The 25,059-nt window shown below is 43.9% G+C and overlaps 1 protein-coding gene across 1 annotated transcript in view; it reads right to left on the reverse strand.

The window, feature by feature from the left end:
• LOC135545699 (slit homolog 3 protein-like) overlaps positions 1–25,059 on the reverse strand; it is a 450,244-nt gene that overhangs the window by 105,677 nt on the left and 319,508 nt on the right. Inside the window, exons 18-21 of the mRNA XM_064973499.1 lie at positions 19,774–19,848; positions 18,834–18,977; positions 14,123–14,266; positions 1,125–1,288 (exon numbers count right to left, since the gene is read on the reverse strand). Of these exons, the coding sequence (XP_064829571.1) occupies positions 1,125–1,288; positions 14,123–14,266; positions 18,834–18,977; positions 19,774–19,848 (527 nt within the window). The remainder of the gene's footprint in view (positions 1–1,124; positions 1,289–14,122; positions 14,267–18,833; positions 18,978–19,773; positions 19,849–25,059) is intronic.

The raw sequence follows: 25,059 nt of genomic DNA on the forward strand, positions 1-25,059 counted from the left end.
TCTGGGGCCAAGAAAAATAGGTATTGTTCTAGTGATGGATGGTTAGATAGATGGAGGTGTGGGAGAAACAGGGCCAAGTGTGATGGATTGGTAGATAGATGGAGGTGTAGGAGAAACAGGGCCAGGTGTGATGGATGGTTAGATAGATGGAGGTGTAGGAGAAACAGGGCCAGGTGTGATGGATGGTTAGATAGATGGAGGTGTAGGAAAAACAGGGCCAGGTGTGATGGATTGGTAGATAGATGGAGGTGTGGGAGAAACAGGGCCAGGTGTGATGGATTGGTAGATAGATGGAGGTGTAGGAGAAACAGGGCCAAGTGTGATGGTGTAGATGGATAGATAGATGGAGGTGTAGGAGAAACAGGGCCAGGTGTGATGGATGGTTAGATAGATGGAGGTGTAGGAGAAACAGGGCCAAGTGTGATGGATTGGTAGATAGATGGAGGTGTGGGAGAAAAGTGTGATGGATTGGTAGATAGATGGAGGTGTAGGAGAAACAGGGCCAGGTGTGATGGATGGTTAGATAGATGGATGGGAGAAACAGGGAGGTGTGTGTGGTAGATAGATGGGAGGTGGAGAAACAGGGCCAAGTGTGATGGATTGGTAGATAGATGGAGGTGTGGGAGAAACAGGGCCAAGTGTGATGGATTGGTAGATAGATGGAGGTGTGGGAGAAACAGGGCCAAGTGTGATGGATTGGTAGATAGATGGAGGTGTAGGAGAAACAGGGCCAGGTGTGATGGATGGTTAGATAGATGGAGGTGTGGGAGAAACAGGGCCAGGTGTGATGGATGGTTAGATAGATGGAGGTGTAGGAGAAACAGGGCCAGGTGTGATGGATGGTTAGATAGATGGAGGTGTAGGAAAAACAGGGCCAGGTGTGATGGATGGTTAGATAGAGATGGACGTGTGGGAGAAACAGGGCCAGGTGTGATGGATGGTTAGATAGATGGAGGTGTGGGAGAAACAGGGCCAGGTGTGATGATGGATGGTTAGATAGATGGAGGTGATAGGAGAAACAGGGGAGATGGATGGTTAGATAGATGGAGGTGTGGGAGAAACAGGGCCAGGTGTGTGTGTTTTTAGGGGTTGTCTCTGTGGGTGTGGTGTGGTGTGTTTCGTACCGTCGCAGGTGAAATCGGGTTTAGCCACGTCCTGGATGGGGATCTCCTTGAGGAAGGCAGGTTTTTGACAACGAGGGTTCCCACTCACAACCCTGGTCTTCTTCAGCCACAAACCCAGCCAGGCCAGGTGACAGTCACATACATAGGGGTTGGACAGTAGGTTACTGAGAGAGAGAGAGAGAGAGAGAGAGAGAGAGAGAGAGAGAGAGAGAGAGAGAGAGAGAGAGAGAGAGAGAGAGAGAGAGGGGTGAAAATGTGTGGGTATCATTTAGGTTCTGGTTTGCATCACTGAAAAACTTAACTGACACAATAGCTTACAGCTTGCAGCCTTTGACACGCCACTGAGGGAGCAGCCATCTTACAAGACCACGAATAGATGAGCAGATCACTGAAGAGGATAATAAACACTGAGCTGTCTATATTGACCACTACTCCACCTGGGAAATGTTAGGGAGAATTTATACCAAGCATGCTTTTATTGGCATTTAACTTTTCACCCTTAAGCAACAGTAAGCAGGCCAGTAGACACCAGTAAGCAAGAGTAGACACCAGTAAGCAACAGTAGACACCAGTAAGCACCAGTAGACACCAGTAAGCAACAGTAGACACCAGTAAGCACCAGTAGACACCAGTAAGCAACAGTAGACACCAGTAAGCAACAGTAGACACCAGTAGACACCAGTAGAAACCAGTAAGCAGCAGTAGACACCAGTAAGTCACCAGTAGACACCAGTAAGCACCAATAGACACCAGTTAGCACCAGTAGATGGCAGTAAGCACCAGTAGACACCAGTAAGCAGCAGTAGACACCAGTAAGTAATCAGTAGACACCAGTAAGCAGCAGTAGACACCAGTAAGTAATCAGTAGACACCAGTAAGCAGCAGCAGATACCAGTAAGCAGCAGTAGACACCAGTAAGTAATCAGTAGACACCAGTAAGTCACCAGTAGACAACAGTAAGCACCAGTAGACACCAGTAAGCACCAGCAGACACCAGTAAGCACCAGTAGACACCAGTACGCAGCAGTAGACAACAGTAAGTCACCAGTAGACACCAGCAGACACCAGCAAGCACCAGTAAGTCAGCAGTAGACACCAGTAAGTAGCAGTAGACACAAGGAAAGGTGTCCTCATGCTTCCAGCCAAAACAGTTCAGAAGAGTTTGTGCATATATTATGATGACATTTTGTGATGTTTTTATTGGTTTTGCTGTTCAGGCACACAACATTTTTTCTTGAGGCAATCCGAAGTCTACGCCCCTTCTTTAGTGATTGGTCAACAGTATGGATTGTTCAGTAAACGCTTTATTGTTATTCAACGAGATGACTCATTTTCATGCACATTTTTTCCATTGAGAAATACTGCACCAAACATCCTAATCCGGGTGTACACAACATGGTTTTGCCCCCGATTTAGCCTTCCAAGACATGTTTTTGAGATTGGAGACAAAATCCCCATGTCGTTGCGTACTCGGGATGTGCGGCCGTCACCGACAGTAGTTTAATGTGAACAGGTCAGAGACCCAATCTGAGGGTCACCGATTCCGTCTTTGAACAGTCCCAGACGTCCCGATATTTTCAAACATGTTTGATTTTATCGGCACAAAATCTTCAATGCTCTTGTAGTGTGAGATGTGCAACAACAAGTTTTGAGAACGGTGATCAGCAGTAGCCAATGAGAGCTCGCCAGAGAAGAAGCCAGTGAGATGATGTCGTTGTTTCACATCACCCAGAATGTGTAGACTCTCCAACAGGAGCCATGACTACTACTAGTATGCGTTTGTACTTGCCTGTAACCAAAGTGTCAAATCATTACATCTCTGAAGTTCACAAGCAGTGTTATTAAATTCTTAAATGTTGGCTAGTTATTTAAACTCTGTACGACAAGCATGAATGTCTGACTGAACGTGAATGAGGCTGCTTTGAGCCAAAGCTCATTCCAGTTATGTTAACATTCTAATCACATAATTGTTTTGGCGAGACAGCGTGGCAGCATGGAGAATCCTCACGACCAAATGAAGAATCTTGTATTATGTGACCCCCAGTATGTTCAAGATCATTTAGTGTGCACACCACTACGTTGGCAACACACAAAAAAACTACAGGAAAGACAGTCTTTTAATGTGAGAGGCTCAGTGATGTTAGGAATTTGAAAGTCGTGTGGAGTCCACCCGGCTTTAGTTGGATGTAAAATTGAGCGAATAAAATCTCCTTTGCAAAAATGTCAAAATGAATGACACATCTCTTGAGTTAGGAAGTGTATACTGTCTACTGTGTCTCAAAATGGATAAACACTACTGTTGCCGCTTTTTTCTCATTTTTCAAATGAAGGAAAAGTGGTGGAACACATCACTAGGGAGCCAGTAAGGACCAAGTGGTTAGGAAGTAGTCAGGATGAACGAACTGAAGCATGTTGACACCTTAAGCAGCAGTAAGCACCAATAGACACCAGTAGGCACCAATAAGCACCAGTAGACACCCTTAAACACCAGTAGACACCAGTAACCAGCTGTAGACACCAGTAACCATTCAAAGACACCAGTAACCAGCTGTAGACACCAGTAACCAGCTGTAGACACCAGTAACCAGCCGTAGACACCAGTAACCAGCTGTAGACACCAGTAACCAGCTGTAGACACCAGTAACCAGCTGTAGACACTCCCTCCACAGCCAGACACCATCACAGCTGTAGACACCAGTAAGCAGCAGTAAGCACTGTGACAGATATTGGTAGCATTGAATGTGCTTCCAGGAACACTCAGGGTCCAGAACACCAGAGAAAAGCAGTACCTGGAGCATCACACTGTAATATGGTGAACAGTAGTCCAGATGGGTAGCAGAGAAAAGCAGTTGACAGTGTTAGCTAGACTGTAATATGGTGTGTTAGTGGGTCCAGATGGGTAGCCTGAAAAGCAGTTGACTGTGTGTAGCTAGGACTGTAATATGGTGTGTTAGTGGGTCCAGAGTACCAGAGCAAACAGTGTTGACTATGTGTAGCTAGGACTGTAATATGGTGTGTTAGTGGGTCCAGATGGGTAGCAGAGAAAAGCAGTTGACTGTGTGTAGCTAGGACTGTAATATGGTGTGTTAGTGGGTCCAGATGGGTAGCAGAGAAAAGCAGTTGACTGTGTGTAGCTAGGACTGTAATATGGTGTGTTAGTGGGTCCAGATGGGTAGCAGAGAAAAGCAGTTGACTGTGTGTAGCTAGGACTGTAATATGGTGTGTTAGTGGAGTCCAGATGGGTAAGAGTCAAAAGCAGTTGACTGTGTGTAGCTAGGACTGTAATATGGTGTGTTAGTGGGTCCAGATGGGTAGCAGAGAAAAGCAGTTGACAGTGTGTAGCTAGGACTGTAATATGGTCTGTTAGTGGGTCCAGATGGGTAGCAGAGAAAAGCAGTTGACTGTGTGTAGCTAGGACTGTAATATGGTGTGTTAGTGGGTCCAGATAGCAGAGAAAAGCAGTTGACTATGTGTAGCTAGGACTGTAATATGGTGTGTTAGTGGGTCCAGATGGGTAGCAGAGAAAAGCAGTTGACCTGTGTAGCTCAGGACTGTAATATGTGTGTATAGTGGGTCCAGATGGGTAGCAGAAAAGCAGTTGACTGTGTATAGCTAGGACTGTAATATGGTGTGTTAGTGGGTCCAGATGTTAGCAGAGTCAACAGCAGTTGACTGTGTGTAGCTAGGACTGTAATATGGTGTGTTAGTAGTCCAGATGGGTCACTCAGAAAAGCAGTTGACCTGTGTAGCTAGGACTGTAATATGGTGTGTTAGTGGGTCCAGATGGGTAGCAGAGAAAAGCAGTTCACAGTGTTATAGTAGGACTGTAATATGGTCTGTTAGTGGGTCCAGATGGGTAGCAGAGAAAAGCAGTTGACTGTGTGTAGCTAGGACATGGTGTGTTAGTGGGAATCCAGATTGGTAGCAGTCAACACAGTTGACTGTGTCCACAGTACCTGTAATATGGTGTGTTATGGGTCCAGATGGGTCAGCTCCCTCCACAGTGACCTGGAGCATCAGGACTGTAATATCTAGTTAGTGGGTCCAGATGGGTACCTGGAAAAGCATCACTGTGTTATAGTCAGGACTGTAATATGGTTAGTGGGTCCAGTACCAGTTGAGACTGTACCTGGAGAGATCACAGTGTTATAGTCAACACTAGCCAACCCCTTTACAGTACCTGGAGCATCACAATGTTATAGTCAACACTAGCCAACCCTATTTACAGTACCTGGAAAGCTTTTCTTGTTTGAGTCAGAGGACTAAAAGGAGACAGTTCCTGTGCTATCACAGTGTTATGGATTCATACACTGACATTAGAATGCACAACCATCCAGCAGTACCTAAAACATCACAGTGTTATAGTCAACACTAAATCCCCTTTACAGATTTACCTGTCCTACTGTAGCATCACAGTGTAATATAGTTGTCATAGTCACTCCCTCCAGAGTACCAGGGAGAAATTAAACCCTTTACTTTGTAAGTCAGGCAGAACTGTTATAAAACAAAATATTACAGTACCTGGAGCATCTACAAATGTTAAAGTCAAAACATCACTCACTCCACAGTACCTGGAGAATCATGGTGTTATAGTCAACACTAGGCACCCACCAGGACACAGTACCTGGAGCATCACAGTGTTATAGTCAACACTAGCCAACCCCTTTACAGTACCTGGAGAATCACAGTGTTATAGTCAACACTAGTCACTCACTCCACAGTACCTGGAGCATCACAGTGTTATAGTCAACACTAGTCACCCCCTCCACAGTACCTGGAGCATCACAGTGTTATAGTCAACACTAGTCACTCCTTTCCACAGTACCTGGAGAATCACAGTGTTATAGTCAACACTAGCCAACCCCTCCACAGTACCTGGAGCATCACAGTGTTATAGTCAACACTAGCCAACCCTTTTACAGTACATGGAGCATCACAGTGTTATAGTAAACACTAGTCACTCCCTCCACAGTACCTGGAGCATCACAGTGTTATAGTCAACACTAGCCAACCACCTTTACAGTACCTGGAGCATCACAGTGTTATAGTAAAAACTAGTCATCCCCTCCACAGTACCAGGAGTATCACAGTGTTAAAGTCAACACTAGCCAACCCCTTTACAGTACCTGGAGCATCACAGTGTTATAGTAAACACTAGTCACTCCCTCCACAGTACCTGGAGAATCACAGTGTTATAGTCAACACTAGCCAACCCTTTTACAGTACCTTGAGAATCACAGTGTTATAGTCAACACTAGTCACCCCCCCTTTACAGTACCTGGAGCATCACAGTGTTATAGTCAACACTAGCCAACCCTTTTACAGTACCTGGAGCATCACAGTGTTATAGTCAACACTAGCCAACCCCTTTACAGTACCTGGAGCATCACAGTGTTATAGTCAACACTAGTCACCCCTCCACAGTACCTGGAGCATCACAGTGTTAAAGTCAACACTAGTCACCCCCTCCACAGTACCTGGAGCATCACAGTGTTATAGTCAACACTAGCCAACCCATTTACAGTACCTGGAGCATCACAGTGTTATAGTCAACACCAGCCAACCCCTCCACAGGACCTGGAGCATCACAGTGTTATAGTCAACACTAATCATCTCCTCCACAGTACCTGGAGCATCACAGTGTTATAGTCAACACTAATCATCCCCTCCACAGTACCTGGAGAATCACAGTGTTAAAGTCAACACTAGCCAACCCCTTTACAGTACCTGGAGCATCACAGTGTTATAGTCAACACTAGCCAGCCCCTCCACAGTACCTGGAGCATCACAGTGTTATAGTCAACTCTAACCAACCCCTTTACAGTACCTGGAGCATCACAGTGTTATAGTCAACACTAGTCATCCCCCCCACAGTACCTGGAGCATCACAGTGTTATAGGCAACACTAGCCAACCCCTTTACAGTACCTGGAGCATCACAGTGTTATAGTCAACACTAGCAGATTTATTTCACCCAGATCCCTTTTTACCATCTGCTATGAGGCTATGATGCTACGAGGCTATGATGACATGAGAATATGTGTCACGATTTACTAGGAGTGGTGGGTGGAATCAGGCGCAGAGAGCAGGGTTCAGTAGATTGTCAATTTATTCTCCGGCGCACAAAAACGGTCACGCCAACACACAGGGCGCATACAATTGACCAGCCCAAACACAGGACTAAAATAGTCAGGAGAATACATACAGGAAAACCACCATACAACAGAGAAACAAAAAACAATCCCGCACAAAACAAGGGCGGGACAACCTACTATTTATAAGGACGCTAATTAAACTAAAATACACAGGTGAAACTAATAAGACAAAACCAACAGACAAACAAAAAAGGGATTGGTAGTGGCTAGTAGGACGGTGACGACGACCGCCGAGCACCGCCCGAACAGGCAGGGGAGCCAACTTCGGCGGAAGTCGTGACAATATGAGGCTATGAAAATATGAGGCTATGGTGCTGTGATGCTATGAGGCATTCTCTCAACCAGCTTCATGATGTAGTCACCTGGAATTAATTTCAATTAACAGGTGTGCCTTGTTAAAAGTTAATTTGTGGAATTTCTTTCCTTCTTAATGCGTTTTGAGACAATCAGTTTTGTTTTGACAAGGTAGAGGTGGTTTACTGTTGTCGTGTCTTTGGCTATGCCGGATTAAGTGATATGACATGCTATTCTATAAATTAATTTCTTCGTAATTAATATTACCTGATTGAGCTAATCATGTAAATGTAATTAACTAGAGAGTCGGGGCACCACGAAATAATATTTATAGAGATGTTATCTTCCGAATAAACTCTTAAAGACCTAGTAATATTTTACATAAATAGCAGTCAATATTAATCGTCATCTTAATTCAGTCTCATCTGAAAGTTGTAAATTCTTGGTTATCTGCACGAACCCTGGCTAACAAGTTGAATCAGCAATACAAAATTGGGTATAATTATTTATTTACTAAATACCTAACTAATCACACAGAATTACACATACACATAATTAAATCATAACTTTATTATAAATTATGTCATAAAGGAAAATATCCCTAGAAGGCGGAACAGGTATGACAGCTTGTTACACAAAAGAAAAGAGCTGGGTTTGAGTGAAAGAGCAGGAAGACTGAGGAACAAAGGGCGAAGCTGTGATATCGTAAATACAGTATCTTCTGCATTCTAAATTACCACCCATTTGGAAAAGGAAAATACAACAAATATTTACTCTGAGCTGCGCTTCGGTAGGTTGGTGGTAGATGGAAGGCCGTGTTGCCCAACCGAGTCCTTTGTCCTTTGAAGAATGTCTCAGGTTGTCAATTGGATACGTTGTAGTAATGTTGTTGTGTGGTAGACGGGATACTCTGTCTGTTCCTTCCTAACCTGCATTTGCAGCTGCTGTTGCTAACTCAACGGCTAGAGGGTATCACTTCTGTAGTGAATAAGAGTTCAAAGTTCATACCATTCGCAACCAAAGCTCACACTAATGTTGGCTTTGTTCTGTAGTTATTATCTGAATCATTCTGACATCGGACCATCGTCCTCACATCCTCAGAACAGGAGGTTATATTCTTATCTAGGCTTTATATAGGTTGGGAGAGGAGGGCGTGTTTGAAAAGTTTTATAGCCCATGTCCCTTCACAGGGGCGGGCCACTGATTGAGCAGAGCCCTAACCTTATTCAAACCCAGCTAAAATCATATTTCATCCCATCACAAATAATTTCATATTCAAACATTTAAATTGAACAACAATTCCATGTGAATCCGATAACTCTGATGTGTAGACTTTCCACTATAGAGTTTATGTCATCTTATCATTGATGAGAATGTCTCAGATGACAACCGAACTGACATCATATTCATTAGGTACCACCTTCTGATGAACTACCAGTTCATTTCCCCCCACCTTCTGATGTTCCCAGAATCTCTATGTTAACAAAGGTGTTTGCAAATGTAACATCAGTAGGGTAGAGAGAGAAAAAAGGGGGGAGGAGGTATTTATGACTGTCATAAACCAAACCCCAGGCCAACGTCATGACAAAATTTGTTTATTTCACTTCTGTTTATTATCCATTTCACTTGCTTTGGCAATGTAAACATATGTTTCCCATGCCAATAAAGCCCATAAAATTGAATTGAAATTGAAACTGAATTGAGAGAGCGAGAGAGAGAAAGAGCAAGAAGTCGCTCTGGCCCATCGTGACTGACTGTTTCTCTGATACACTTGTACACTGGGATCACAGCTGGGCCCAGTGCTGTGCTGCCTGGCCAGGTCCACTCTACGCGGTGCAGGTTCACAAACCAGACGGTATATTTAGTCAGGCCGCGCTGGAGCGGATCCGTCAGTGTCAGCCGCAGGGTAATTAGAAAGCTGGCAGACCACAGCACTACTTTTACTCTCCTCGAGAGAAGCGAGAGTCAGGGAGGGAGGGAGGGAGGGAAAGAGAGCTGATAGAGCATAAGGCAGTAGAAGTGGAAGGAGAAGGGAGGAGACTAGTGCCCCAAGATAAACATGATTCCATGCACAGGTTACATATGAGGGGACAGTTAGATAAACATGATTCCATGTTATATATGAGGGGATAGTTAGATAAACATGATTCCATGTTATATATGAGGGGATAGTTAGATAAACATGATTCCATGTTATATATGAGGGGATAGTTAGATAAACATGATTCCATGTTATATATGAGGGGATAGTTAGATAAACATGATTCCATGTTATATATGAGGGGATAGTTAGATAAACATGATTCCATGTACAGGTTATATATGAGGGGATAGTTAGATAAACATGATGCCATGTACAGGTTATATATGAGGGGATAGTTAGATAAACATGATTCCATGTTATATATGACGGGATAGTTAGATAAACATGATTCCATGTTATATATGAGGGGATAGTTAGATAAACATGATTCCATGTTATATATGAGGGGATAGTTAGATAAACATGATTCCATGTACAGGTTATATATGAGGGGATAGTTAGATAAACATGATTCCATGTTATATATGAGGGGATAGTTAGATAAACATGATTCCATGTTATATATGAGGGGATAGTTAGATAAACATGATTCCATGTTATTTATGAGGGGATAGTTAGATAAACATGATTCCATGTTATATATGAGGGGATAGTTAGATAAACATGATTCCATGTTATATATGAGGGGATAGTTAGATAAACATGATTCCATGTACAGGTTATATATGAGGGGATAGTTAGATAAACATGATTCCATGTTATATATGAGGGGATAGTTAGATAAACATGATTCCATGTTATATATGAGGGGATAGTTAGATAAACATGATTCCATGTTATATATGAGGGGATAGTTAGATAAACATGATTCCATGTTATATATGAGGGGATAGTTAGATAAACATGATTCCATGTTATATATGAGGGGATAGTTAGATAAACATGATTCCATGTTATATATGAGGGGATAGTTAGATAAACATGATTCCATGTTATATATGAGGGGATAGTTAGATAAACATGATTCCATGTTATATATGAGGGGATAGTTAGATAAACATGATTCCATGTTATATATGAGGGGATAGTTAGATAAACATGATTCCATGTTATATATGAGGGGATAGTTAGATAAACATGATTCCATGTTATATATGAGGGGATAGTTAGATAAACATGATTCCATGTTATATATGAGGGGATAGTTAGATAAACATGATTCCATGTTATATATGAGGGGATAGTTAGATAAACATGATTCCATGTTATATATGAGGGGATAGTTAGATAAACATGATTCCATGTTATATATGGGGATAGTTAGATAAACATGATTCCATGTTATATATGAGGGGATAGTTAGATAAACATGATTCCATGTTATATATGAGGGGATAGTTAGATAAACATGATTCCATGTTATATATGAGGGGATAGTTAGATAAACATGATTCCATGTTATATATGAGGGGATAGTTAGATAAACATGATTCCATGTTATATATGAGGGGATAGTTAGATAAACATGATTCCATGTTATATATGAGGGGATAGTTAGATAAACATGATTCCATGTTATATATGAGGGGATAGTTAGATAAACATGATTCCATGTTATATATGAGGGGATAGTTAGATAAACATGATTCCATGTACAGGTTATATATGAGGGGATAGTTAGATAAACATGATTCCAGGTACAGGTTATATATGAGGGGATAGTTAGATAAACATGATTCCATGTTATATATGAGGGGATAGTTAGATAAACATGATTCCATGTACAGGTTATATATGAGGGGATAGTTAGATAAACATGATTCCAGGTACAGGTTATATATGAGGGGATAGTTAGATAAACATGATTCCAGGTACAGGTTATATATGAGGGGATAGTTAGATAAACATGATTCCAGGTACAGGTTATATATGAGGGGATAGTTAGATAAACATGATTCCAGGTACAGGTTATATATGAGGGGATAGTTAGATAAACATGATTCCAGGTACAGGTTATATATGAGGGGATAGTTAGATAAACATGATTCCAGGTACAGGTTATATATGAGGGGATAGTTAGATAAACATGATTCCAGGTACAGGTTATATATGAGGGGATAGTTAGATAAACATGATTCCAGGTACAGGTTATATATGAGGGGATGGTTAGATAAACATGATTCCATGTACAGGTTATATATGAGGGGATAGTTAGATAAACATGATTCCAGGTACAGGTTATATATGAGGGGATAGTTAGATAAACATGATTCCAGGTACAGGTTATATATGAGGGGATAGTTAGATAAACATGATTCCAGGTACAGGTTATATATGAGGGGATAGTTAGATAAACATGATTCCAGGTACAGGTTATATATGAGGGGATAGTTAGATAAACATGATTCCAGGTACAGGTTATATATGAGGGGATAGTTAGATAAACATGATTCCAGGTACAGGTTATATATGAGGGGATAGTTAGATAAACATGATTCCATGTTATATATGAGGGGATAGTTAGATAAACATGATTCCAGGTACAGGTTATATATGAGGGGATAGTTAGATAAACATGATTCCAGGTACAGGTTATATATGAGGGGATAGTTAGATAAACATGATTCCAGGTACAGGTTATATATGAGGGGATAGTTAGATAAACATGATTCCAGGTACAGGTTATATATGAGGGGATAGTTAGATAAACATGATTCCATGTACAGGTTATATATGAGGGGATAGTTAGATAAACATGATTCCAGGTACAGGTTATATATGAGGGGATAGTTAGATAAACATGATTCCAGGTACAGGTTATATATGAGGGGATAGTTAGATAAACATGATTCCAGGTACAGGTTATATATGAGGGGATAGTGGTGCACTTCCAGGAATGTCAGCCGTTAACGTTTTATTCATCAGATAAATGTTCATATATTTATACATAGTCTTCTGGGTGGTCATGGGTAAGAGGCATAACATCTTAATAGTTTTCTCATTTTAATACTGATCATGTCTGGCACGTTATCTCAGACATAACATTGCTTCATCGCCATCAACTAAAATGTTGCTTCAGTTCGAATCATGTTCCATTGGACCGCGAGACAATATTTCGAAAGCAGCCATTTTCATAAGGACATTTGCCATGATGTCAGAGCAGCTCACAGATTACTGCACCTGTACATAGCCCACCTATATTTTAGCCCAAACAACTACCTCTTTCCCTACTGTATTTAATTTAATTATTTATTTTGCTCCTTTGCACCCCATTATTTTTATTTCTACTTTGCACATTCTTCCATTGCAAATCAACCATTCCAGTGTTTTACTTGCTATATTGTATTTACTTTGCCACCATTGCCTTTTTTTGCCTTTACCTCCCTTATCTCACCTCATTTGCTCACATCGTATATAGACTTCTTTATACTGTATTATTGACTGTATGTTTGTTTTACTCCATGTGTAACTCTGTGTCGTTGTATGTGTCGAACTGCTTTGCTTTATCCTGGCCAAGTCGCAATTGTAAATGAGAACTTGTTCTCAACTTGCCTACCTGGTTAAATAAAGGTGAAATAAAATAAAAACATAAAAAAATGTTGCTAGCTTTGGAAAGATAAAACTATATTTTGTTGATGCTCCAGGGGCGGTAGTAAATAGAAACTATTAGTGGCTTGATAACGAGCGAAGCGAGACTCCAACAAAACAAGCTTGTAATTACCAAGACCATCTGCAGCAGTATTCTGTAGCCATGGAGAGCTGTGATAACACACTGTAGGTTGTCTGTCTTTCCAGAACCAGGGCTGGGTTAGGAGACATCTCTCAAACAGTCAGGTGGTGGGGGGAAGAGGGGATGAGGAGGAGAGGTGGGTAGAGGACGATGGGAGGGATGGAGATGAGACTTCCGTGGAGAGGGAGTGATCTCACAGACAATCAGGTGGTGTGTGGTGAGGAGAAGAGGTGGGAGAGGGAGAAAGAGAGTGTGTAAGGGAGAAGAAGTGAGGGAGTGGGGAGACTTACATGGTGGAGAGGGAGTGATCTCACAGACAATCAGGTGGTGTGTGGTGAGGAGAAGAGGTGGGAGAGGGAGAAAGAGAGTGTGTAAGGGAGAAGAAGTGAGGGAGTGGGGAGACTTACATGGTGGAGAGGGAGTGGGGAGACTTACATGGTGGAGAGGGAGTGATCTCACAGACAATCAGGTGGTGTGTGGTGAGGAGAAGAGGTGGGAGAGGGAGAAAGAGAGTGTGTAAGGGAGAAGAAGTGAGGGAGTGGGGAGACTTACATGGTGGAGACTTACATGGTGGAGAGGGGGAGACAATTACATGGTGGGGAGGGAGAAAGGGAGTGTAAGGGGAAGACTTACATGGTGGAGAGGAGTGGGGAGACTTACATGGTGGAGAGGGAGTGATCTCACAGACAATCAGGTGGTGTGTGGTGAGGAGAGAGGTGGGAGAGGGAGAAAGAGAGTGTGTAAGGGAGAAGAAGCGAGGGAGTGGGGAGACTTACATGGTGGAGAGGGAGTGCAGTGTGGTGAAGGCTCCCGGGGTGATGGTGGAGATTCGGTTGTCATAGAGAGACAGCAGGCGTACGGAGCTCAGGCCTGTGAAGGTGGTGTTGTCCACACAGCCCAGCTGGTTACTCCTCAGCATCCTGTCGTGGAGACACGCACGCACAGAAACACACACACACATCATGGTGAGATGGGAAACCAATAGGAACACTGTGGTACTGACGCCATGACCAGGAAAAACTCCAGGTCCTAGTTGTACTGTTTCTCTGTTATGTGATGGTAGGCTGTGAGACTGTTAGACTGCAGTGTGTTGAACATGTCCCCTGCTCAAGGGCTGTGTGGTTGGGGCCTTGTATAATCCAATGTTATTGTGACTATAAGTGTTCTGGCCCAGAAGGGGAGTTTGTTGTGGAGCAGGCCTAAAGGGGGGGGGTGCTTCTAAACTAAATGGTTAGGTTAACTGAGAGAGGGGGGGGGGTCTAAGCTGGACATCCAACCACAGCCCCTCTGTGATGAACATCCAACCAGAGCCCCTCTGTGATGAACATCCAACCAGAGCCCCTCTGTGATGAACATCCAACCAGAGCCCCTCTGTGATCTCAACCAGAGTGATGAACATTCAGAGCCCCTCAGATGAACCCCTCTGTGATGAACATCCAACCAGAGCCCCTCTGTGATGAACATCCAACCAGAGCCCCTCTGTGATGAACATCCAACCAGAGCCCCTCTGTGATTAACATCCAACCAGAGCCCCACTGTGATGAACATGTGAAAGCAGGAAATACTGTATTAGCCTCTAATAGGCAGGGATCAGAGACAGGCAAACTCAATTTAGATCATGCTCCTGGGATTTAAAAGCCTGTAAATTCAATACTGCAGGACAATGACTCCATTCATGTTCCCCTATGCACACCCCCCTCCCCAATTCGCTTCATTAGGACCAAAGCAGCCCCATCAGAAAGCCTTTCTGGACATCAGTTAGGCTACAGAATATGAATTATCTGCTCTCAATTTTGTGTCAAAATAAGGTGGCTATGAGCTGTGACTGCATGTAATCGAGAAAGAGAGAGAGATGATCGTGGACTACAGGAAAAGGCGGGCCGAACAGGCCCCCATTAACATTGACAGGGCTGTAGAGGAGCAGGTTGTGCCTTGGTGTCCACATGTGCCTTGGTGTCCACATGTTTATTGTCAATGCATAGTCAATCAATTGTATTTATAAAGCCCTTTTTACATCAGCCAAAGTCACAAAGTGCTGTACAGAAACCCAGCCTAAAACCCCAAACAGCAAGCAATGCAGATGATAATGCACGGTGGCTAGGAAAAACTCCCTAGAAAGGCCAGAACCCGGGAAGAAACCTAGAGAGGAACCAGGCTACGAGGAGTGGCCAGTCCTCTTCTGGCTGTGCCGGGTGGAGATTATAACTGAACATGGCCAAGATGTTAGTCTTTTTATTAGCAAAGTCACTTTACCCCTACCTACCTGTAGAAATGACCTTGACTAACCTGAACCCCCGCACATTGACTCGGTATTGTTATTTTAGTGTCTTACATTTTTATTTTATTTTTTACTTTAGTTTATTGAGTAAATATTTAAGTAAATCTATTTATTGAACTGCATTGTTGGTTATGAGCTTGTAAGTTAAGTATTTCATAGTAAGGTTGTATTTGGCACATGTGACAAATACAATTTGATTTGATTTGAGATATAGAGAGGGGGGCTGTCACTGGGGCTGTTGTTTTACCTTTTAAATATTATTTCCCAGAATGCACTCAGTCATTAGTCTCTAGGCATCTGTTTAGAGAACGGGTCTGTTAGGGAGTGTGTATTTCTGTGAATGTTGTTGATGTATTGTCTGTTTGGGAGTGTGTATGTCTGTGAATGTCTGAATGATTTTGAGTATACAGTGGTTAGATGTATTGTCTGTTAGGGGGTGTGTATGTCTGTGAATGTCTGAATGATTTTGAGTATACAGTGGTTAGATGTATTGTCTGTTAGGGGGTGTGTATGTCTGTGAATGTTGTTGATGTATTGTCTGTTTGGGAGTGTGTATGTCTGTGAATGTCTGAATGTTTTTGAGTATACAGTGGTTAAATGTATTGTCTGTTAGGGAGTGTGTATGTCTGTGAATGTCTGAATGATTTTGAGTATACAGTGGTTAGATGTATTGTCTGTTAGGGGTGTGTATGTCTGTGAATGTTGTTGATGTATTGTCTGTTTGGGAGTGTGTATGTCTGTGAATGTCTGAATGTTTTTGAGTATACAGTGGTTAAATGTATTGTCTGTTAGGGAGTGTGTATGTCTGTGAATGTCTGAATGATTTTGAGTATACAGTGGTTAGATGTATTGTCTGTTAGGGGGTGTGTATGTCTGTGAATGTTGTTGATGTATTGTCTGTTTGGGACTGTGTATGTCTCTGAATGTTGTTGAGTATACAGTGGTTAGATGTATTGTCTGTTATGGAGTGTGTATGTCTGTGAATGTTGTTGAGCATACAGTGGTTAGATGTATTGTCTGTTATGGAGTGTGTATGTCTGTGAATGTTGTTGAGCATACAGTGGTTAGATGTATTGTCTGTTAGGGAGTGTGTATGTCTGTGAATGTTGTTGATGTATTGTCTGTTAGGGAGTGTGTATGTCTGTGAATGTCTGAATGTTGTTGAGCATACAGTGGTTAGATGTATGGTCTGTTAGGGAGTGTGTATGTCTGTGAATGTTGTCGAGCATACAGTGGTTAGATGTATTGTCTGTTATGGAGTATGTATGTCTGTGAATGTTGTTGAGCATACAGTGGTTAGATGTATTGTGTGTGGACACATTATTGAATAGATTCATACGGTGTATAAACACTAATGTAAGTCACTTTGGATAAAATCATCTGCTGAATGGCATAACAGTGTTTTCCGAAAGTATTCCGAACCCTAGACTTTTTCACATTTTATTACATTACAGCCTTATTCTTAAATGGATGATAAAAACAATTCCCATCAATCTACAAATAAAACCTCATAACGACAAAGCAAAAACAGGTTGCAAATGTTTAAAAAATGTTGAAGCACCTTTGGCAGCGATTACAGCCTCGAGTCTTCTTGGGTGTGAAGCTACAATCTTGGCACACCTGTATTTGGGGGCGTTTCTCCCATTCTTCTCTGCAGATCCTCTCAAGCTCTGTCAGGTTGGACGGGGAGCGTTGCTGCACAGCTATTTTCAGGTCTCTTCAGAGATGCTAGGCTGGGCCACTCAAGGACATTTAGAGAATTGTCCCGAATCACTACTGCGATTTCTTGGCGGTGTGCTTTGGGTCATTGTCCTGTTGGAAAGCGACCCTTTGCCCCCAGTCTGAGGTCTTGAGCACTCTGGAGCAGGTTTTCATCAAGGATCTGTGTGCTCCATTCAACTTTCCCTCGATCCTGACTAGTCTCCCAGGCCCTGCCACTGAAAAACATCTCCACTGCATGATGCTGCCACCACCATGCTTCACCGTAGGGATAGTGGCATGTTTCCTCCAGGCGTGAAACTTGGCATTCAGGCCAAAGAGTTAAATCTTGGTTTGATCGACTCCAGGCGGTCATGTGCCTTTTACTGAGGAGTGGCTTCCGTCTGGCCTCTCTACCATAAAGGCCTGATTGGTGGAGTGCTGCAGCGATGGTTGTCCTTCTGGAAGGTTCTCCCATCTCCACAGAGGAACTCTAGAGCTCTGTCAGAGTGACCATCAGGTTCTTGGTCACCTCCCTGACCAACGCCCTTCTCCCCCGATTGCTCAGTTTGGCCGGGCGGCCAACTACTGGAAGAGTCTTGGTGGTTCCAATCTTCTTCCATTTAAGAATAATGAAGGCCACTGTGTTCTTGGGGACCTTCAATGCTGCAGGCATGTTTTTGGTTCCCTTCCCCAGATGTGCCTCGTCATGATCCTGTCTCGGAGCTCTACAGACAATTCCTTCGACCTCATGGCTTGGTTTTTGCTCTGACATGCACTGTCAACTGTGGGAGCTTATATAGACAGGTATGTGTCTTTCCAAATCATGTCCAATCAATTGAATTTACCACAAGTGGTCTCCAAACAAATTGTAGAAACATCTCAAGGATGATCAATGGGAACAGGATGCACCTGAGCTCATAGAAAAGGGTCTGAATACTTATATAAATAAGTCATTTCGTTTTTTTATTTTCAATACATTTCCTAAAAAAATCCTAAAACCTGTTTTCGCTTTGTCATTATGGGGTATTGTGTGTAGATTGATAAGGACATGTTTTTCTCCTTTACAATAAACATTGATGGTCTTATTCTGATGACATGATGATTGAGAAACATATTCTTGCTCTTATCCATAATCTCATCATGTAGACGAGCCTACCTGCACTTTATCTGCAAGCTTTTGTCTGGAGCCCACACAGTGTCTGTGACAAAACTATTAGAGAGTTGAAAATGAGATGGAAAGACATTGAACTTTAGAGTTTTATTCTGTACATGAAAACTAAAAGTATGTCATCACATAGTGATTTATATCCTCAACAAGTTAGTTTGGTGGAAACACACCGCAGGTATTTTATTTAAGCAGATTTTAGAATATTTGCATGGCAATCTGTCGCCAATTAGATGGAAACCTTGATTATGACTGCCATGTGGATATTATTAAATACAACTTCAACCCCTGGGCATTGGGTCTAAGCCTTTATATTCTAAGATGGCCGCTCGGCTCCACTCACAGTGTCTTGAGTCCGGTCAGCCCTCGGAACATTCGTCCCTGCAGCGCCTGCAGCTTGTTGCCCGTCAGAAGCAACTCCAAGACCCCCACAGCTCCGTCGAAGGCCCCCTCGCGTATGTCCCGCAGCTTGTTGTTGCTAAGGTTACTGTGAGAGAGGGGGAGAGAGAGATGAACATGGTAAATATCACACTGTGTTAAGATCTTTTTACCTAAACATCATTATAACCAGCCAAACACATAAACTTCTCATTTAGCCTCCCACTCCAGTAACAGGGCGAATCAATCATCAAGCCTAATTGGGTTACCGTTTGTCTCGCCTGCGTCCTAATCTGTCCCCAATGGGCGGAACAGGTGGAAATGACATTATTTCAACTGGTTTTACCCGCTGTGTCATAGTCTTAGGCCAAACAATCCAAAGTATGATTGGTTGCAAACAACAGGAAATATATATATATATATATATATATATATATAGCATTCCTAAGTGTGATGGGTAGCAAACAACGTCTACACCAGTTTTCCATGGCGCCATGAAGAGGAGGGGAGAAGTTTAGATGTTGCTCAATATATAATTTCTCTGATGATGCTAGATGGTACGCATTTTCATGTTAGATAAATCACTCCTCATCGTGTTGTGTACAGCAGCATCAGCAGCAGACTTGGCTATTTTCATCTTCCTGGAGTGGGCCTTTTATATTGCCTGACTATAAATCACCTTGTCCTCTCCCATTTGAATAGAATTTCCTCCCTCTCTCCACCCCAGTCTCCTCTCCTCCCCATCTTCTCCTCTCTTCCCCTCCGTAGGTTCTTAAAACCGCTCATTGCATAAAAAGTTGGTGTTGACATAAACCTCTCAGACAAGACATGCCCAGACTGCAACACACCACAACAACTCAGCCTGTGTGTATGTGTGTTTTAAAGGGCAATGAAAACAGTCATACATCTTCCTCAGGTTGGGGAGCTTCTTAAAGGTCCCCACAGCCTCCAGGATGGACATTTCATTGTCATTCAGGCGCCTGTTGTGGAGAGAGAGAGAGAGAGAGAGAGAGAGAGAGAGAGAGAGAGAGAGAGAGAGAGAGAGAGAGAGAGAGAGAGAGAGAGAGAGAGAGAGAGAGAGAGAGAGAGAGAGAGAGAGAGAGAGAGAGAGAGAAGAGAGAGAGAAAGAGAGAGAGACAGAGAGAGTAAGAAAGAGAGAGAGAGACAGAGAGAGTAAGAAAGAGAGAGAGAGACAGGGAGAGTAAGAAAGAGAGAGAGAGACAGGGAGAGAGAGACAGAGAGAGTAAGAAAGAGAGAGAGAGACAGAGAGAGTAAGAAAGAGAGAGAGAGACAGAGAGAGTAAGAAAGAGAGAGAGAGACAGGGAGAGTAAGAAAGAGAGAGAGAGACAGGGAGAGAGAGAGAGAGAGAGAGAGAGAGACAGGGAGAGAGAGAGAGAGAGAGAGAGACAGAGAGAGAGAGAGATAGAGAGAGAGAGAGAGAGAGAAAGAGAGAAAAAAAGAGAGAGACAGAGAGTAAGAAGAGAGAGAGAGAGAGACAGGGAGAGAGAGAGAGAGGGAGAGAGAGAGACACACACACAGAGAGAGAGAGAAAGGGGGAGAGAGAGAGAGACAGGGAGAGACAGAGAGAGAGAGAGACACACACAGAGAGAGAGAGAAAGGGGGAGAGAGAGAGAGACAGGGGAGAGAGAGAGAGACAGGGAGAGAGACAGAGAGAGAGAGAGAGAGAGAGAGAGAGAGAGAGACAGACAGACACAGAGAGAGAGAGAGAGAGAGATAGGGAGAGAGACAGAGAGACAGAGAGACAGAGAGAGAGAGAGAGAGAGAGAGAGAGAGAGAGAGAGAGAGAGAGAGAGAGAGAGAGAGAGAGACAGGGAGAGAGACACAGATAGAGAGAGAGAGAGAGACAGACAGACAGACAGACACAGAGAGAGAGAGAGCGAGAGATAGGGAGAGAGACAGAGAGAGTAAGAGAGAGAGAGAGAGACAGAGAGTAAGAGAGAGAGAGAGAGAGACAGAGAGAGTGAGCGAGAGAGCGAGAGAGAGCGAGAGAGAGCGAGAGAGAGCGAGAGAGAGCGAGAGAGAGAGAGACAGAATGTTAAAACGAAGGTTAATAGCCCCACAGTGACTGAGTGAGTCAGAGTGCAGTTGCTAAAGCCAGGCAAGAGACATAAAAAAATCACTTAGACAAAGGACGGAGAAAGAAAACTAAAGAGTCATCGATATTCAAATCGCTCGCCGCTAAAGGGACGAGTTTGTATGATGGGTGGGCAATCGCCAATCATCAACCTTTGCTAATTTCCCCCGACTGGAAAGACGGGCCATGCCATGAGAAGATACCAGACATAAAAGAGTTTCCTTGTGAAGGAAAGAGAGAGAGAGATGAGAGGAGAGAGAGAGATAAAGATAAATAGAGGGAGAGAGAGAGGAGAGAGAGAGATAAAGGGAGGGAGGGAGAGGAGAGAGAGAGAAATAAAGTGAGGGAGGGAGAGAGAGCGATACATTTAAAGGGAGGGAGAGAGAGAGGAGAGAGAGATAAAGGGAGGGAGAGAGAGAGGAGAGAGAGAGAGATAAAGATAAAGGGAGGGATAGAGAGAGGATATAGAGGGATAAAGATAAAGGGAGAGAGAGGAGAGAGAGATAAAGGGAGGGAGGGAGAGAGGAGAGAGAGATAAAGATAAAGGGAGGGATAGAGAGAGGAGAGAGAGGGATAAAGATAAAGGGAGAGAGAGGAGAGAGTGAGAGATAAAGGGAGGGAGGGAGAGAGGAGAGAGAGAGATAAAATAAAGGGAGGGTAGAGAGAGGAGAGAGAGGGATACAGATAAAGGGAGAGAGAGGAGAGAGAGAGAGATAAAGGGAGGGAGGGAGAGAGTAGAGAGAGATAAAGATAAAGGGAGGGATAGAGAGAGGAGAGAGAGGGATAAAGATAAAGGGAGAGAGAGGAGAGAGAGATAAAGGGAGGGTAGAGAGAGGAGAGAGAGGGATACAGATAAAGGGAGAGAGAGATAAAGGGAGGGAGGGAGAGCGATAAAGATAAAGGGAGGGAGGGAGAGAGGAGAGAGAGATAAAGGGAGGGAGGGAGAGAGGAGAGAGAGAGAAATAAAGTGAGGGAGGGAGAGAGAGTGATACATTTAAAGGGAGGGAGAGAGAGAGGAGAGAGAGGGATGCAGATAAAGGGAGAGAGAGGAGAGAGAGAGTAGAGAGAGATAAAGATAAAGGGAGGGATAGAGAGAGGAGAGAGAGGGATACAGATAAAGGGAGAGAGAGGAGAGAGATAAAGGGAGGGTAGAGAGAGGAGAGAGAGGGATACAGATAAAGGGAGAGAGAGATAAAGGGAGGGAGGGAGAGAGAGCGATAAAGATAAAGGGAGGGAGGGAGAGAGGAGAGAGAGATAAAGGGAGGGAGGGAGAGAGGAGAGAGAGATAAAGGGAGGAAGAGAGAGGAGAGAGAGATAAAGACAACGGGAGAGAGAGCGAGAGATAGGAGAGAGAGAGATAAAGATAAAGGGAGGGAGAGAGAGAGAGGAGAGAGAGATAAAGATAAAGGGAGGGAGAGAGATGAGAGAGAGATAAAGTGAGGGAGGGAGGGAGAGGAGAGAGAGAGATAAAGTGAGGGAGGGAGGGAGAGAGAGGAGAGAGAGAGATAAAGATAACGGGAGGGAGAGAGAGATAAAAGGAGAGGAGAGAGATGAGAGAGAGATAAAGTGGGGAGGGAGGGAGAGGAGAGAGAGAGATAAAGTGAGGGAGGGAGGGAGAGAGAGGAGAGAGATAAAGATAACGGGAGGGAGAGAGAGATAAAGGGAGGGAGAGAGAGGAGAGAGAGATAAAGGGAAGGAAGCAGAGAGAGAGAGACAGAGAGAGGAGAGAAAGATAAAGATAAAGGGAGGGAGAGAGAGAGAGGAGAGAGAGATAAAGGGAGGGAGAAATAGAGGAGAGAGAGAGAAATAAAGGGAGGGAGAGAGAGAGGAGAGAGATAAAAATAAAGGTATGGAGAGAGAGGAGAGAGAGAGATGAATATAAAGGGAGGGAGAGAGGGAGAGGAGAGAGACAAAGGGAGGGAGACATAGAGGAGAGAGAGAGAAATAAAGGGAGGGGGAGAGAGAGAGGAGAGAGATAAAGGGAGGGAGAGAGAGGGGAGAGAGAGAGAGATAAAAATAAAGGGAGGGAGAAAGAGAGATAAAGGGAAGGATGGAGAGAGAGGGAGAGAGAGAAAGATAAAGGGAGGGAGAGAGGATAGAGAGATAAAGGGAGGGGGAGAGAGAGAGAGGAGAGAGAGATAAAGATAAAGGGAGGGAGAGAGCGAGAGGAGAGAGAGATAAAGGGAAGGAAGCAGAGAGAGAGAGACAGAGAGAGGAGAGAAAGATAAAGATAAAGGGAGGGAGAGAGAGAGAGGAGAGAGAGATAAAGGGAGGGAGAAATAGAGGAGAGAGAGAGAAATAAAGGGAGGAGAGAGAGAGGAGAGAGATAAAATAAAGGTATGGAGAGAGAGAGAGAGAGAGAGATGAATATAAAGGGAGGGAGAGAGGGAGAGGAGAGAGACAAAGGGAGGGAGACATAGAGGAGAGAGAGAGAAATAAAGGGAGGGGGAGAGAGAGAGGAGAGAGATAAAGGGAGGGAGAGAGAGAGGAGAGAGATAAAAATAAAGGGAGGGAGAAAGAGAGATAAAGGGAAGGATGGAGAGAGAGGGAGAGAGAGAAAGATAAAGGGAGGGAGAGAGGATAGAGAGATAAAGGGATGGGGAGGGAGAGAGGAGAGAAAGAGATAAAGATAAAGGGAGGGAGAGAGAGAGGAGAGAGAGAGATAAAAAATAAAGAGAGGGAGAGAGAGAGATAAAGGAGAGAGAAATATAAAGATAAAGGGAGGGAGAGAGAGAGGAGAGAGAGATAAAGGGAGGAAGAGAGAGGAGAGAGAGATAAAGACAACAGGAGAGAGAGCGAGAGAGAGGAGATAGAGATAAAGATAAAAGGAGGGAGAGAGAGGAGAGAGAGAGATAAAGGGATGGCGGGAGAAAGAGAGGATAGAGAGATAAAGATAAAGGGAGGGTGAGAGATGAGAGAGAGATAAAGTGAGGGAGGGAGAGAGAGATAAAGATAACAGGAGGGAGAGAGAGATAAAGGGAGGGAGAGGAGAGAGAGATAAAGGGAGGGAGAGAGAGATAAAGGGAGGGAGAGAGAGATAAAGGGAGGGAGAGAGAGAAGCAAGAGGAGAGAGGAGAAAGAGAGATAGAGAGAAAGGGAGGGAGAGAGAGAGGAGAGAGATAAAGGGAGGGAGAGAGAGGAGAGAGATAAAGGGAGGGAGAGAGAGAAGCAAGAGGAGAGAGGAGACAGTGAGAGAGAGATAGAGGGAGGGAGGGAGAGGGAGGCGAGAGGGGAGAAAACATCCTGATGTGGTATATTTTAATTTTTAATTTTACTTTTATTTAACCAGGCAAGTCAGTTGAGAACAATGACGGCCTAGGAACAGTGGGTTAACTGCCTGTTCAGGGGGAGAACGACAGATTTGTACCTTGTCAGCTCGGGGGTTTGAACTCGCAACCTTCCGGTTACTAGTCCAACGCTCTAGCCACTAGGCTAACCCGCTACCCTGCCACCCCATATGTCCTCTAGCCAGTGGAGAAGGGCAACATTTAGTTTCCCTGACATGCTCTTGCACTGGGACTTGGCCAGAGTAGAGCCAGGGCCTAATAGCCCGGGATTGCCTGGTGCTATTAGCTAGCCATCACTCACTGTGATGTGGTGAGGGAGAACTAGTATTGATGGGGTTGGGCATAGAGAGAGGGGGTAGACAGAGGGGCATAGAGAGGTGGGTAGAGAGAGGGGGTAGATAGAGGGGAATAGAGAGGTGGGTAGAGAGAGGGGCATAGAGAGGTGGATCGAGAGAGGGGCATAGAGAGGTGGGTAGAGAGAGGGGTATAGAGAGAGGGGGTAGACAGAGGGGCATAGAGAGGTGGGTAGAGAGAGGGGTATAGAGAGAGGGGGTAGAGAGAGGGGCATAGAGAGGTGTGTAGAGAGAGGGGTATAGAGAGAGAGGCTAGAGAGAGGGGCATAGAGAGGTGAGTAGAGACATGGGGATAGAGAGAGGGGGTAGAGAGAGGGGTATAGAGAGAGAGGGATAGAGAGAGGGGATAGAGAGGGGGTAGAGAGAGGGGGTAGAGAAAGGGGCATAGAGAGAGAGAGGGGCTATAGAGAGAGGGTAGAGAAATGAACATAGAGAGAGGGGGTAGAGAGAGGGGGA

Source organism: Oncorhynchus masou, chromosome 9 (assembly GCF_036934945.1).
Source record: "Oncorhynchus masou masou isolate Uvic2021 chromosome 9, UVic_Omas_1.1, whole genome shotgun sequence".
Lineage (NCBI taxonomy): Eukaryota > Metazoa > Chordata > Actinopteri > Salmoniformes > Salmonidae > Oncorhynchus > Oncorhynchus masou.